This window comes from Abramis brama (genome assembly GCF_963993115.1).
Source record: "Abramis brama genome assembly, chromosome: 17".
NCBI lineage: Eukaryota > Metazoa > Chordata > Actinopteri > Cypriniformes > Leuciscidae > Abramis > Abramis brama.
Window position 1 is genome coordinate 3,916,103 of NC_139979.1, and position 14,394 is coordinate 3,930,496.

The 14,394-nt window shown below is 35.7% G+C and overlaps 1 protein-coding gene across 1 annotated transcript; it reads left to right on the forward strand.

Annotated features, from left to right (window-relative positions):
* Positions 1 to 4,468: 4,468 nt before the first annotated feature.
* atp6v1c1a (ATPase H+ transporting V1 subunit C1a) lies at positions 4,469 to 13,948 on the forward strand. The gene is made up of 13 exons (XM_084088849.1): positions 4,469 to 4,632; positions 5,925 to 6,084; positions 7,650 to 7,717; positions 8,318 to 8,403; positions 8,496 to 8,590; positions 8,880 to 8,971; positions 10,155 to 10,253; positions 10,358 to 10,426; positions 11,133 to 11,225; positions 11,342 to 11,435; positions 11,519 to 11,616; positions 11,893 to 12,019; positions 13,323 to 13,948. The coding sequence occupies exons 2-13, from the start codon at positions 5,953 to 5,955 to the stop codon at positions 13,419 to 13,421; spliced, it is 1,152 nt and encodes a 383-aa protein (XP_083944975.1). The 5' UTR covers positions 4,469 to 4,632; positions 5,925 to 5,952; the 3' UTR covers positions 13,422 to 13,948.
* Positions 13,949 to 14,394: the final 446 nt, after the last annotated feature.

Below are 14,394 nucleotides of genomic sequence, written 5' to 3' on the forward strand. Positions count from 1 at the left end.
TGACATAAAATATAGATTTTATATGAAATTATTGCATTGTGATGAAGCAATCAGTTATACAGTCAGTTGGACAGTTTAGTGTCATTATGCAAGAAATTAATCGCGATACAAGTTTGTTTATATAATAATATATTTGTGTGTATGTATGTGTATATACTGTATGTATATATATATATACACACACACATACTGTATATATTGTATGTATATATATATAAATATATACTTTATATGTGTGTATATATACAGACACAGACACACATAAACATATAATACATATAAAAATATATATACATGTATTATATAAACACAAACTTTTATGTTAGATGTGATTAATCACGATGAATCGATTTGACAGCACTAGATTATTACTATAATTTTTTTCTTCATTTAGCAACATAAAGAGTGACCCTTTGCATTTTCAGAATAAGTTGTTGAAAAATAAATAAATTGTGTCAACATTTGCATGTTGCAACACACACACCCAACATCAGCAGTCTGACAGTATTTTACATCTGGTCTACAACTTAAACATTGATGTGCCAATATGTTACAGACAGAAATTCCTCATTTGTGTGCATATAGTTCCCTTTTCTCTGATTGCCGAGTCCTTTACCAAAAATAGTTTCATCAGAATGTCAAATGAGCCAATTGAGCTTCACAATAGCTCTGTTTGTTTTACTCACGTCAATGTCGCTTGGACGGCTACACTTGTCAGTGAAAGTTTCTCTTTTGGAGCGCACAAAAGCAGTTCCGAGTTTTGTGCCTTCTCCCCCTAGACTATAAATGAGCGCATGGCATCTAATCTATAACATCTAAAGCATCTTGGAGAACACGGCGGTGTTTGATAACTATTGTTCTTGGTATAATAGTAATTTGCCTCTGTATGCTTGCTGAAGGAAGGACATGTGGTTCGCCTGCCATATGCAATAACACCCTACTGGTTTTGAGCAACAGGAATTCTCCAGAGCTTTAAGGGCTCATAATGCTGCCTCAAATACAATATAAAGGAACTCTCCAATAAACTAATCTGATAGGAGAAAACAAAGAACATTTCTTCTTGTAACAATAAAATTGAGCAATTTCCAGTGAAAAGTTATGAAAGCGATTTGCACAATTAGAGGACTGAAATGTCAACAATCTTCTATTATGTGAGAGAGTGGGGCTATAGTTTTCACACTTTTTTAAACCATGGAATATATTTCACTTTTATAGTAATATTTAGAGATGATCACTATTAGGTTTAATTGATTATCCATACATCATTATTTTTATTTTTTTTGAAAAATCACGTTTAAATGTGAGCATCATAATCTATCAGGCTTTTGAGGAATGGTTATATGTTCATCTCTCACTCATTGCATTGCACTGCATTATATGTTTTAAAACTATAGAGCTTTAATCATAAAACTAAGCATTTAATTATCATCTATAAGACATTATTGGGAGATATAGAGTGGCGACTGATATTTATATGCATTTTATGTAAGTAGTCTGTTATTACAAGCTATCAGAATTTCTATCAGAATCATTAGTATCAGCATTTGCCCCAAACTGTATATTTTTGATGCTCATACAAAAAATTTGAGGCACAACAAAAAGACCTGCTTAAAAAAAAAAGAAAAAAAAAAAAGTTTAGAAGTTAAATAAACTTTTCCATTTATTTTTTTTTATTTTTTTTATATGTCAGGCTTTACAGGGTTAAAATTTAAACAGTAATTATGAAGCATAAAATATGAAACAGCTATAGTTGTAGAGTATATTGTTAAAGCGAGTCAATGGAAATTGTTTTATTGCTTTGCTACATTTAACTATGTTTAAACACCATGTTTATGCGTTAAAAACATTCGAAGGCCATTGCCAGTGAGGTAAAAAGATAGACAGCGGGTTTATAACAAAAACAATAGAGCTTATCTTTTGTTTTCCATCACTATCTGTCACCTTTCATCTCTCCACCCACTACACAGCACCCAAAGGAACTCACTTTTCCTTGACCTCAAAAGTGCAATAAATATTCGACTTTATCCTGACAAAAAGGATATTTATAATTAAATTATAAACTGATCAAACCCCTTTCGGTTTGAATACAAAGAATTAGATTTGAGAACTGCAGCAAAAGGGGACTATTTCCAATGAATAACGACTTTAAATTAGGTCTGTTCCTCACAAAAAATATCACATGACTTCAGAGGACTTATTGTGCATGAGTCATATTTTTAATATAAGTACATGTTTTTTGTTTGTTTTTGGCAGAATATTATGGAAAAGATATAAGGCTTAAAAAATCTGCTTTTGTGTTCAACAGAAAAAATAGCAGCAGCGTGTTTTAAAAGACTGAGGGTTAGTAAATAATGACAGAATCTAACTTTCTGGAGCTGTTTTAATGACAAAATGTTCTGATCGAAGCCCCAGAGGACCTATTATATGTTTTAATCCTTTCTCAATCACCTCGCTATCCTTTTGTGTTCCCCAAATTGTGTTTTTGCATGTTTCGTGCATATGTTGGAGAGTTGGAAACTAAGGAAATGGATGCGAGGGTTATAACAAAAAGCTTGGGACAAATTGGAACCCATATCTGGGCTGGACATCCCTAGAGTCTAAACAAGCAATGTTCCTTATTCCCCAAGCACTCGGGCTGGCGGGCGGGTGACTGATTAGAGCACGCGTGCCCAGACATGTCCCTATCGGTCTGGCCGCCGGCCAGTCAGTGGGCAGCCCACCCTGGCGTTTGATCTGGGGGTTTGGCTCCAGTCAGTCCCGGCATTGTATCCCAAACAATGCACCCCAGACCTACTGAACTCCATAAACATATCCCTTTGTGGGCTTTTCCTCGAACTCAGGGTGGGGGACACCCGCTGCAGGAAGAGGGACTCCTATCCAAAAAAAGAATGCTGTGCCTCCCTCTTTGGGCCTGCTGACTGGGCATTCCTGCCTGTAACCTCCAGGGAAAATCAGCAAATTCACAGGCCATTGAATCATAAAGGTGTGTGCCAGTAATGGTGCTGTTTCTTTCTCTTTAGAACTGATATTGTGCATATTATAATTTGGATGAGGATTCTGGTGTATAACACGTAAAAAAAACAAAAAAACAAACAAAAAACCTTATGTAATATAAGTCTTATCTTATAAGCTTCACATATCCTAATTTGAAGGGTTTAAGCAATGTTTTTTACGCTTGTTCTATGAATCATAATCAATTTTGGCACTTGCACCTGTGGAACAGTCCTTTAGACACTAACAGTTTACAGGCGGTAGACAATTAAAGTCACCGTTCCGATAACTTTAAAAAAATTTTTGCTTTTAGTATCAATATGTTAGCATTAAGGTTATCTATAGCTTTAATTTGCTCCAAAAATCTACAAATATGCATTTAGAAGATATAAGCATTCAAAACTTACAGTCTCTCACTTCCGCCAATATGGATCAATGATTTTGATGACATCACTCTGCACTTCAGCTTCTCAGATTTTCTGTCCAATCAAATGCTCTCTAGAATCTGAAGCTCCGCCCCCTACATTATAAATAGACGCTAAAGCTTCACACATTTACTATTTTCTACATGGAATGGCACATAGTGCACTATAAAGGGAAAAGGGAACGATTGAGACAGTGTAAATATGTTTTGCATTGGGGAGAATGAGGTCTGGTTTCACATTAGTGTCCCCGTGAACCTTTCACAGGTCCGGTCCAGAGACATGACAGCACAGAGGGATCGGATGATATGAGTGAGTCGGCACAGACCATAAAACGTATCAGACCCATTTGAATTCTGCACAGAATGCCATATTTTAAAGCGATATAGAGGAGATTAGGAGGAAAATGCGGCTTTACTGAGCTCAACGGCTCTGGCCGAGCTGTTATATAAACGAAACGCTATTGGCCATTTAAAAAAGGGGAGGAGTTATTTGATATGGCCCGCCCTGTCTTACTGGTTCAGTGGAAATTACGTCAACAAGGCACTTCAGTGGGCCTTTAAACATTAAAGAGACCTTTCTACTAGTACTAACTCTGACAAAAACAGCATGAGAAAGATGCCCAGGGTCCCTGATCATCTGTGAGAACATGCCTCGTCCTGCTGCAGGAGACATGAAGACTGCAGATGTGAACAGAGCGATAAACTGCAATGTCCGTAATGTAAGACACAGAGAGACAGAAAGGACAGCTGATCGACCTTGCAGTGCCAAACCACATGTAACCAAATATTTACACATGTCATTCAAATATTTATGCATGTTCAGAAATTCGCTGGAAAAAAGCAGTTGAAAGACGTTTCTTTTAATTTAACAAAGTGACTTTCCGTTAACCTCCCTGTATTATGTTTTATCTTCCGATTCATTTTGATTAATATATTCGTGTAAATCGGTGGCCCAGTATATAGTGTAGGCTCAAATAAATCAAGTTTTTTGTTTAGGTGAAAAAAGCTGTCGTTATTACTCCAGGTCCCCAGGTGTCGCTGTCGCCTGATGCTGCGCATGCTCAGATCACAGCAGTCGATCAGCTGACCGTGAGTGAAGCCTTTGGAAAACACTGTGGTGTCATTATGAATATCAAATCCTAAGACTGATTCTTTGGAAATTATTCAGTTGAATTTACTCAATAATCGCCGTGTCATCTCGTTCACGTTGAAATCAGGTAAGACCGCTGGAGAAACGTGAAGACCGCAGTTTGTGTGATCGTGTTGAAACGTCTGCAGCTTTAGCTGTATTTGCTAGTGTGGATTAGAGCAGCCTGAGGTTCATCTTGTGTTAATATATGCTTTAAAATGAACTAGTAATGTGTTTTCAGATTGTCACTTGATATTATATACATCTCAAATGTGTCTCAGTGTCGATTTGAGTGTATTTGTCCAGTTATCTTGCACGATGTGTATGAAGTACTGCGTGTTTACACTGATCCATCGACAGCCTGTTACTGATGATGATCTGAAATATGATCAAACATTCTTATAGCGACTCTAGTGAGACAGATCAGATGAGATTATTAATCTAATCACAGTGTCCATTCATCAGATTCAAGGTCGCTCTGATGGGCCTCCGCTTCAACTCGTGACTGTCAAGTGTCATTCATTCATTTTGAGGAAATGAGTCAATAAGTTCAGGATGCCCATGATGTCCAAAATTAATATTCTCTCGTTCTGACTCTCAAAATACATTGTTCCCATTATTTGAAAGTTCCCATCAAATACCATGGTTCATTTTTATATTCAAAAATTGATATTTTCAGGTTCAAATGTATATAAATGTGAAGTGGAAGTGTATATTTTAAGTTCTGTATGTCATGGAAAACCTGGCAATATCATGGAAGTTTTTAATTGTGCTTTACGTAAGTATTGATTTTTTAGGCTTGCAAATCACATTTTTAAAGTAATGAAAATGTCTATAATCAATATATATATATATATATTGCTATGGTCTACTCGAATGTATTTAGTCAGGAAGATATTGTGTGAAAAATTGTCTGCCAAGTTATTGTGAATAATTTTGTCTGTTTGGGTCTTTTTAGTGATATCAGCAATAGTTTAATTGAAATATTTTAATACACATAAAGTACATTTGATTTATTTCACATGAATTCAGTAATTCATGCAAATTGACATCCATGCCAGAAATCTCTACACAATAATTTCTAAAAAAAATAATATCATCATTACCTATTAATAGAAAACCAAATATTAAATAAAAAATATAATGTATATTTTTATTTTCTTGAAAATCCTAGTGTTTCTAAATTAATTTCTGAAAATAAATTGTAGGCTATCTATTGTTCAGGCATATATTAATCTAAGTATTGTTGCATTTTCTTGATTTATTTATCTGAATGTTTGTAAAGCACTACCTTAAATATCTTTGTTCGAGTTGGTGCTGCTGTGTGAAGTTTGTACATTTCGATGTTTATTAATGCCTGTCAACATCTTTCTGCTCTAGACTCTTCATTACTTGTTCCTCTGCAGCCATGACTGAGTTCTGGTTGATTTCGGCTCCTGGAGAGAAAACCTGCCAGCAGACATGGGACAAACTAATGACGGCCACGACTCGCACCAACAATCTGTCCACTAACAACAAGTTCAACATTCCTGATCTCAAGGTCATATTCTTTTCCTCTTCCTCTTTTTACAGTCCGAGTTAAGGAGCCTTTTGAGCTCTGGTATTACTGATTTATTTTTTACACAGCTGATTGATTCTGAAATATATACATTTATATAGCCTAAAAGCTGTTGTAGCCTAAAAGGTTATGTGTAATAAATTCTATGAAATATTACATATTTATTTGTAAAGCTACTTTTTGTAATGTCTATATGATGCTTTTCTCATTTAACACAATAATGATTTTAAATGATCCTTTGGGGGTAATTTATTCAGCCAATTTGTGATTAATTAATCGGCACGTCATGTAATTAATTAGATTAAAAATTGTAATCGTTTGACAGCCCTAATATATATATATATATACACTATCGGTCAAAAGTTTTAGATCGGTAAGATTTTTAATGTTTTTAAAAAACTTCTGCTCACCAAGGCTGCATTTATTTGATTAAAAATACAAACAAAAACAGTCATATTGTGAAATATGATTACAATTTAAAACAGCTGTTTTCTATGTGAATATATAGTTAAGTGTAATGTATTCCTGTGATCAAAGCTGTATTTTCAGCATCATTACTCCAGTCTTCAGTGTCACATGATCCTTCAGAAATCATTCTAATATGATGATTTGATGCTCAAGAATCATTTATGATTATTATCAATAACCAGTTACAGTTTTTTTGATGCTATGATGAATAGAAAGTTCAAAAGAACAGCATTTATCTGAAAGCTTTTGCAACATTAAACACTACCCTTCAAAAGTTTGGGGTCAGTAAGAATTTTAATTTTATTTTTGGGGGAAAGAAATAAAATAAATCAATACTTTTATTGATCAAGGATGAGTTAAACTGATCAAAAGTTACAGTAAAGACATTTATAATGTTAGAAAATATTCTATTTTAAATAAATGCTGTTCTTTTGAACTTTCTATTCATCAAAGAATTTTGAAAAAATATTGTACACAACTGTTTTCAACATTGATAATAATCATAAATGTTTCTTGAGCAGCAAATCATCATATTAGAATGATTTCTGAAGGATCATGTGACACTGAAGACTGGAGTAATGATGCTGAAAATTCAGCTTTGATCACAGGAATAAATTACATTTTAAAATATACTCACATAGAAAACAGTCATTTTAAATTGTCATAAAATTTCACAATATTACTGTTTTTTTAATTATTTTTATGCTTTTGTTTTAAATTGTACATCTCAAAACTATTAATACAACAATTGGTTTACTTTGCATCATTTAATTCTGTGAAAATGTTCACAGAAATCTTCATGTGTCATTCTGCATGCAGGGTTTCTCTGATTGAAAACAAAAAACAGGCATTTCAAAAGTCTCAGTCCTATTCCCCCGTGTCAGGTGACCCTGCTGCCCTGTGTCGTCTTGACCAGTGTGTTTCCGCCTGACAGGATGAGGACAGAGGCGGCGCCACTCTAAGCTCCTGCTGTCTCTGTGGGCCGATGCTGATCAAATCCAGCACGGCTGTGTTTGTATTGCTTCATTATACTGGATGGTGATCAAAGTGTCTCTGTTTCTCTTCTCTGAACGCTGCAGGTCGGGACATTAGATGTCCTTGTGGGGCTGTCTGATGAGCTGGCCAAGTTGGACTCTTTTGTTGAGAGGTAAAGTTTTTTTTCTTTCTTTCTAGAAATAATATATCAATGCCCAATGTCAAAACACCTTGTGTCTGTCAAACCGTGTGTTTCTACTTCGGTGTGGTGAGGAATCTCATATAGAGGTGAGGTTATCGTGGCATCTGCCTAAAATTATTTATTAAGAGTTTGTTGATGCACTACATTCTCTTTCCACAATCATATTTAAATTACATGATTTATGGCTTATCCGTAGAAGTGAGACTCTCTCTCTCTCTCTTTCTCTCTCTCTATCTATCTATCTATATAACCTTATATTATTCCTGTTCGTCAATATAATTTCCACATAACGGGGATTTGAGCTTGTGTTCTATGCACAAACGCACTGTTGTTTTGCAGTATGTCTGCTGCACACCAGGCAATATTTTTAATAGTTATTTAAATCTATAGACAGCCATAATGTTCTCCCTTTTTCAAAAAGCCCTTGAAACTGAAACTGGACACCTCAGTGTTTCTGAATCATCTGATAGATGTGATGTTTTGATGAATTCTGTGTCCTGACCTGGATCATATCCAGTCTTGGAGAGAGAGTTTTCAGAGAGCTGTGATGTCTTTTGATGCCGTTCACAGTGTGGTGAAGAAAGTGGCTCAGTACATGGCCGACGTGTTGGAGGACAGTCGAGATAAAGTCCAGGAGAACCTCCTGGCAAATGGAGGTAAGCATCACTGGTATCTGTGGCATGAAATGGGATCTTACGCTGGTGCTGGTTTTGTTGAATTTATTCTTGTTTTCCGTGCTGTGTTTTAGTCGATCTGGTCACCTACGTCACAAGATTCCAGTGGGACATGGCCAAGTACCCTATCAAACAATCCTTGAAGAACATTTCTGAGATTGTATCCAAGGCAAGTGATCTGATCCAATGATTTCTATGTGAATTATGGGACTAAAATCCACAATGACCCTTCGTTTACCCCTGATTGCTTACAGTGAAATTAAAGTCAGTGCAACCATTACAATGTTGCTTAATTTTATATATCACTCGTTGGGAATGTATTTTGAATATTTCATATCTCTCAGCCCTATTTAACATATATAATTGATATGGAGTCTGTTATGATTGGGGCTTCTGGTGCTTGAATGACGCCTCAGATGCTGTTTTAAACGAAACTCTCTCCCCCTGCTGTTCAACAGCAAGTCTCACAGATTGACAACGACCTGAAGGCTCGAGCATCAGCCTACAACAACCTAAAGGGAAACTTGCAGAACCTAGAGAGGAAGAACGCGTGAGTAAATTCAGACGTTTCAGATTAACTCGGGTTTATTTTTAGTGGGTTTATTTCACATGCATTATTTTGGTTTTATTTTATTATACATTTAGTAACTTTAGCTGGAAACCTTTTATTTGTTTAGATGCATTGATATTAACTGCATTTCAAAATATACGATGCAACTTACAATAAATAAATTGAAAATGATTACCTGTTATAAATTCTTTAAAAAAAAACAAAAAAAAAAAAAACGTTTTTTTATGGAACATTATATATATATATATATTTTTTTAAGAATATCCACGCTAGCCTGGGAAAACCCAGACAACTTCCGGCAAATTCAGATTTGCTCGAGAAGTAGTCTGGCAAAGAGCTCATTCAAGCCCATTTCCATGCCGTCGAAATCGCGGCACCAATCAGAAACGCTGAGGCGGGCTTTACACAATGACGATCGCTCTGATTGGTTTTAGGTCTATCCAATTGCGCCCAGAGCCATTTGAGCGACGTCGTTCAACTTTTAAATGCATTATTATATTCAAATTGCAAACACATGAGGACAGTCTCCATGAAAGACCCACTGGCAGATGAACGTGCTTCTACATTTCTCTCCGAAACGGTAGGGAATTAAATTAGATTTAATAGAGGATTTTAACTGTGACACGATGATTGACAGGGCAGTTTACGTGACAGGATGCACACGACAGATCCGTCCGATAAAGATGACGAAGTAGTATGTCCCAAAGCTTGCCTACTTTTTTGCTACACATTCAAAAGTAAATACCTTTTCTTCACAAAAAGAGTACATACTTTTATGGCGTAGTGTAACTTAGACACAGCATATGGCTTTACACGATGACGATCGCTCTGATTGGTTTTAGGTCTATCCAACTGCGCCCAGAGGCATTTGAGCGACGTCCGTTGGTGACGCCCCTTTGGAAATGATTTGTCTTTGGAGCTTTGCCAGGCCATAACTCAGTTACTACTGAGAATGGTCTGGTTTTAACCAGGCTATATCCACGCATCTCCAGACAACAGTTTATACTGACAGACTCCAAGAAAGAAATCAAAGAAGTCATAATTTCTATGTTAGGGTGAACTATTCCTTTAAGAAAAGCACAAGTTTAAGGAATGACTTATATAGTCATGGTTTTGGAAAGCGTTTTCTAATGAACCGATGTGATTTTTGTGCTCTCGCCAGAGGAAGCTTGCTGACCAGGAGTTTGGCTGATATTGTCAAGAAAGATGATTTTGTGCTGGACTCTGAGTACCTCATTACTATGCTGGTGGTGGTCCCAAAGTAAGTGACATATTACAAAACATAAATAGCCTCTTTGTGCATGCACACAAAACTATTTTATTGAATTTTTTTCATGCTGACAGCTTATTTTCTTAACCCTTCAGAACAAATTATACCGACTGGCAGCGCACTTACGAGACTCTTTCAGAAATGGTGGTGCCACGATCTACAAAGTAAGAAACTTGCAACAATTCTGTTGGTTATTTACTTTTATTTCCCTGGAAGTGTCTTGTGTGTCAAAGGGATCATGCACTTAGTCACAAAATAGAAATGAAGGAAAATGTATCAAGTAATAAGACCATGTTGTGTTTTGACTTTAGGTAATCAAATGATTTATTTTAATAGTTTTAATATGGTGCATTTTTAAAAAGGTGTTTCTTTGAACAACTACAGATATTATATTGGGATTTTGAACCTGATATACAAAAGGTTGTTAGGATTTGATGACTAAAAGGCATAATAAATATGTGTCTGAGGCTTGAGGAGAACATATTTAGGACTTCACTAGACAAATTAGACAAATACTTAAAATACTTATATACTTAAAATTAGTTAAATTAGTGTTACTAATGCAGCAGAACAAACAGAAATAATTGTCCTGTCTGTAGTGTAAAATAAATATATATATATATTATGGGTGTCTCACTGGTAATTGTCATGGTAATTTTTACTGATGCTAGTACTTTTGTATAAAAATGAGTATAAATTAATAACAGCCAGTTACTACCATGATGTATAATATATCAATATAACATTTTTGTGAATTCTCTTCATGCAAAATATAATTCTTTAGTGATTTTGAGTGAAATATGACTAGGAAATGTAAGGTTCTCCCTGCTACACAAACACTAAATATTAATGTTATTTTCTTTCTGGCAGTTTGCTGTTTGAGGATCATGACAGCGGCCTGTTTTCCGTCACACTCTTCAGAAAGGCCATCGATGACTTCAGACACAAGGCCAGAGAAAACAAGTAAACAGCCAATTTTAGCTCCACCATGCAGTCATGAATCACACCGTGTAGATGTCTGAGAAAAAGTCCAGTTTAAGGATCTTAATGCCTTAGTCATCCCAGTGTCTGCTTTGCAGGTTCACGGTTCGTGACTTCCAGTACAACGAGGAGGAAATGAAAGCAGATAAAGAGGAGATGACCAGACTCTCCACTGACAAGAAAAAGCAGTTTGTATGTATCGGCTAGATGGATCCTCAAAGCAACTGGATTGGTACCACATCAGTTTTGGTTATTTTTTTAACTCTTTCATACAGGGTCCGCTGGTTCGATGGCTGAAGGTGAACTTCAGTGAGGCTTTTATTGCTTGGATCCATATTAAGGCTCTGAGGGTCTTTGTGGAATCAGTGTTGAGGTAGAGACAACCAAACATCTCTTTGGGTTCATAGAGAGCACATATCATATTTATCTCGAATTTTCTTTTGAAATAAGAGTTTATTGTACTATGCCAACTTTAACTTTCAAAACTTACACAACCTCCTACCCAGTCCAAAGAGAGTATTTTTTACATCAGGTTTATTTTTGTAAATATTTCACAATTTAGCATTACAAAGAGGCTGTTTTTAAAGAATGGGACAGTGAAAACTAGACTTAAAACAACATTTTATGATTATTTACTCTAAATAAACAGATATGGATTGCCAGTGAACTTCCAAGCAATGCTGCTACAGCCCAACAAGAAGAACATGAAGAAACTGAGGGAAGTTCTGTACGATCTTTATAAGCACCTGGACAGCAGCGCGGCTGCTATTATTGACGTAAGTTTACTGTTGGCCCTAGGCTGTGTTTTTGTGATGTGTGGTTTAGATAATATAAGAAATTATTTGAGGTTTTGTGGCATTTACGGCATTTTTGCGCAACAGTCGCATTCTGAAAGTGAAAAATCCATTGGTTATTTCCATATTGATAACATCAGTAGTTTCCACAGGATTTTGTGAGACCTCGTTCTCTCTAGGGCAGGAGTGCAAAACTCAGTTCCTGGAGGGCCACAGCTTGCAGAGTTTAGCTTCAACCAGAGAAAGTCTAATAAGGGGAGAACTTCCACTATCAGTAAACTTCCGGCTTCTGAACTGGTTGCAGTTCCACTCTGGTTCCATATGAGGGCGCTCACAGGACGAGTGCAGAATGAATGGAGGTCTTTGGCGCTATACCCCTCAAAATCCACTTTTCTCAGGATATAATTTTTTGTCTAGTAATTTGAATGTTGTATTAGAAAGGAGATGCAAAGAAATTACACATTGCTGGGTGTTAGATTTTTTAGAGTCACTTATTTGCTTTATAAATTATCATTATATTATTATTTCCAGCCAATCAAGTCCCCTGCTCTAGGGGGTTCTGGGGGCATGTCCAGCTCCCCTGAAATTCATTCACTGTGATTTGAGCCTTTCTGAGAAGCAGAAAACACCAGATCATGAGCTTATCGCATGAGCAAAGTGCGCACTTCGCTTTGAAACGCAGCGCAAACAGACAATATACTTATTTAATTAAATCACAGTCTTTTGCGATTTGGTAAGGGCACAAAGCCATTTCACATTTTTGATTTTAGTTTGTTTGACAGATACTTTGCCAAAGCAATGGTGCAAAATGATTATTATGAGAAGTTTTAAGATATTTTCATTCATTATGAAACTCTGGTGGCATAAAATAGACTGGTAGGCCAATATAGTTTAGGTAATTAATAGTAAACACTGTGACAAATAAAACCATTCAAGTTTTGCGCTGCTGAAATTGTGTAGAAATGCTACTGCATTTTACTGTTGTGGCCTGTTTAAAATCAGCATGAAACAGAGTTTGCGATTAGTCTTTTGTTCCCTATTGTGACGTATATCTGTGTAAAACCGCTTCTGGAACAAGAAAACATACAGGTTGGGACTTGATTTTGTTCATGTTCAAGTTATTTTGATTCAAGATTTCGTGGCACACGTATAAAAAAAAAAATAATAATGATGTGAACGGATAAATAACTTGTAGCAAATACTGTGGCAGTGTTGCATAAAAAAATAAGAGTGCCAATTTTGATTTCATGGTGACTTTAAATAAGTTGTCTTTCTCCTGTTCCAGCAATCTGCCATGGACATTCCTGGCTTGAACCTCAGCCAGCAAGAATATTATCCCTATGTGTACTACAAAATCGACTGCAACCTGCTGGACTTCAAATAGAAGAACCATACTCAATCATGTGCCCCTCTTTTTGTCTCTGTGAATAAATCTAAGTTAAATTAAACTGTATATTGCTGAACTCTCGTTCTAGTCACCCTGTCATGCATGCTCATTCATATTCAGAGATACTTCTCATTGCTGTTCATCAGTGACGGCAGGAGAGTATCTATATCTGCCGCCCCTAGTACGTTGTTTACATTTTCTTTTTTTAAAGAATATCATTGTGTTATCATATGTGCTGGTGAATGAAATTTATGGATTTTAAGTCATTCCACTAATTTTTTTGTGACCTGTAGTAGTTACATCTAATGTTAGTGATAGACTGTGTGTGAACAGCTGTGTTTTTAACCTTTATTTTTTTTAAATGTACCAGTCCAGTGGTACATTTAAACAAACAAAATGAGAGAAAAAAAATGTTACAAAGATGCAATATAAATGTGATGTTATGTACATTTGGTGTTTTAAAGAGTTATATGTGCAAAATTATTGTCATGGAACCAAAATATAAAATGAATAAGTACATAAAATGTGTAGTGGTTTTTGTTGTTGTTGAAGCACATTTACCAAGTAAATTTGCATTTCCTGAAGGATCGCAATAAATTGCTCAAATAAATGCAGGAAAGAAGGCCATTTGGACTTCAATTAGATCCTTGCAAGTTAGATTTTGAATGAACATTACAATAATGCAAGTTAGGGTGTGAGACTTTCTTCTTTTTTAAAGTATATAAGGTATAATTAAAAAATGGATTGCAATTATGTTTTTACTCTCCAGATGTTTTTTTGTTACGCCCCCATTTGAAACTAGAAAAAACTTTAAACAACGTTAAACAACGACTTTAAAATATCCATAAATAAATAAGAGATAATGCTTTGCAAGAGAGATATTTTAAAGTAGATGACCCAAAAATGAAAGTTATGTCATTATTTACTCACCAGGTTTGTGATTTACGCGCGCAACCGTCGCTCAACACCA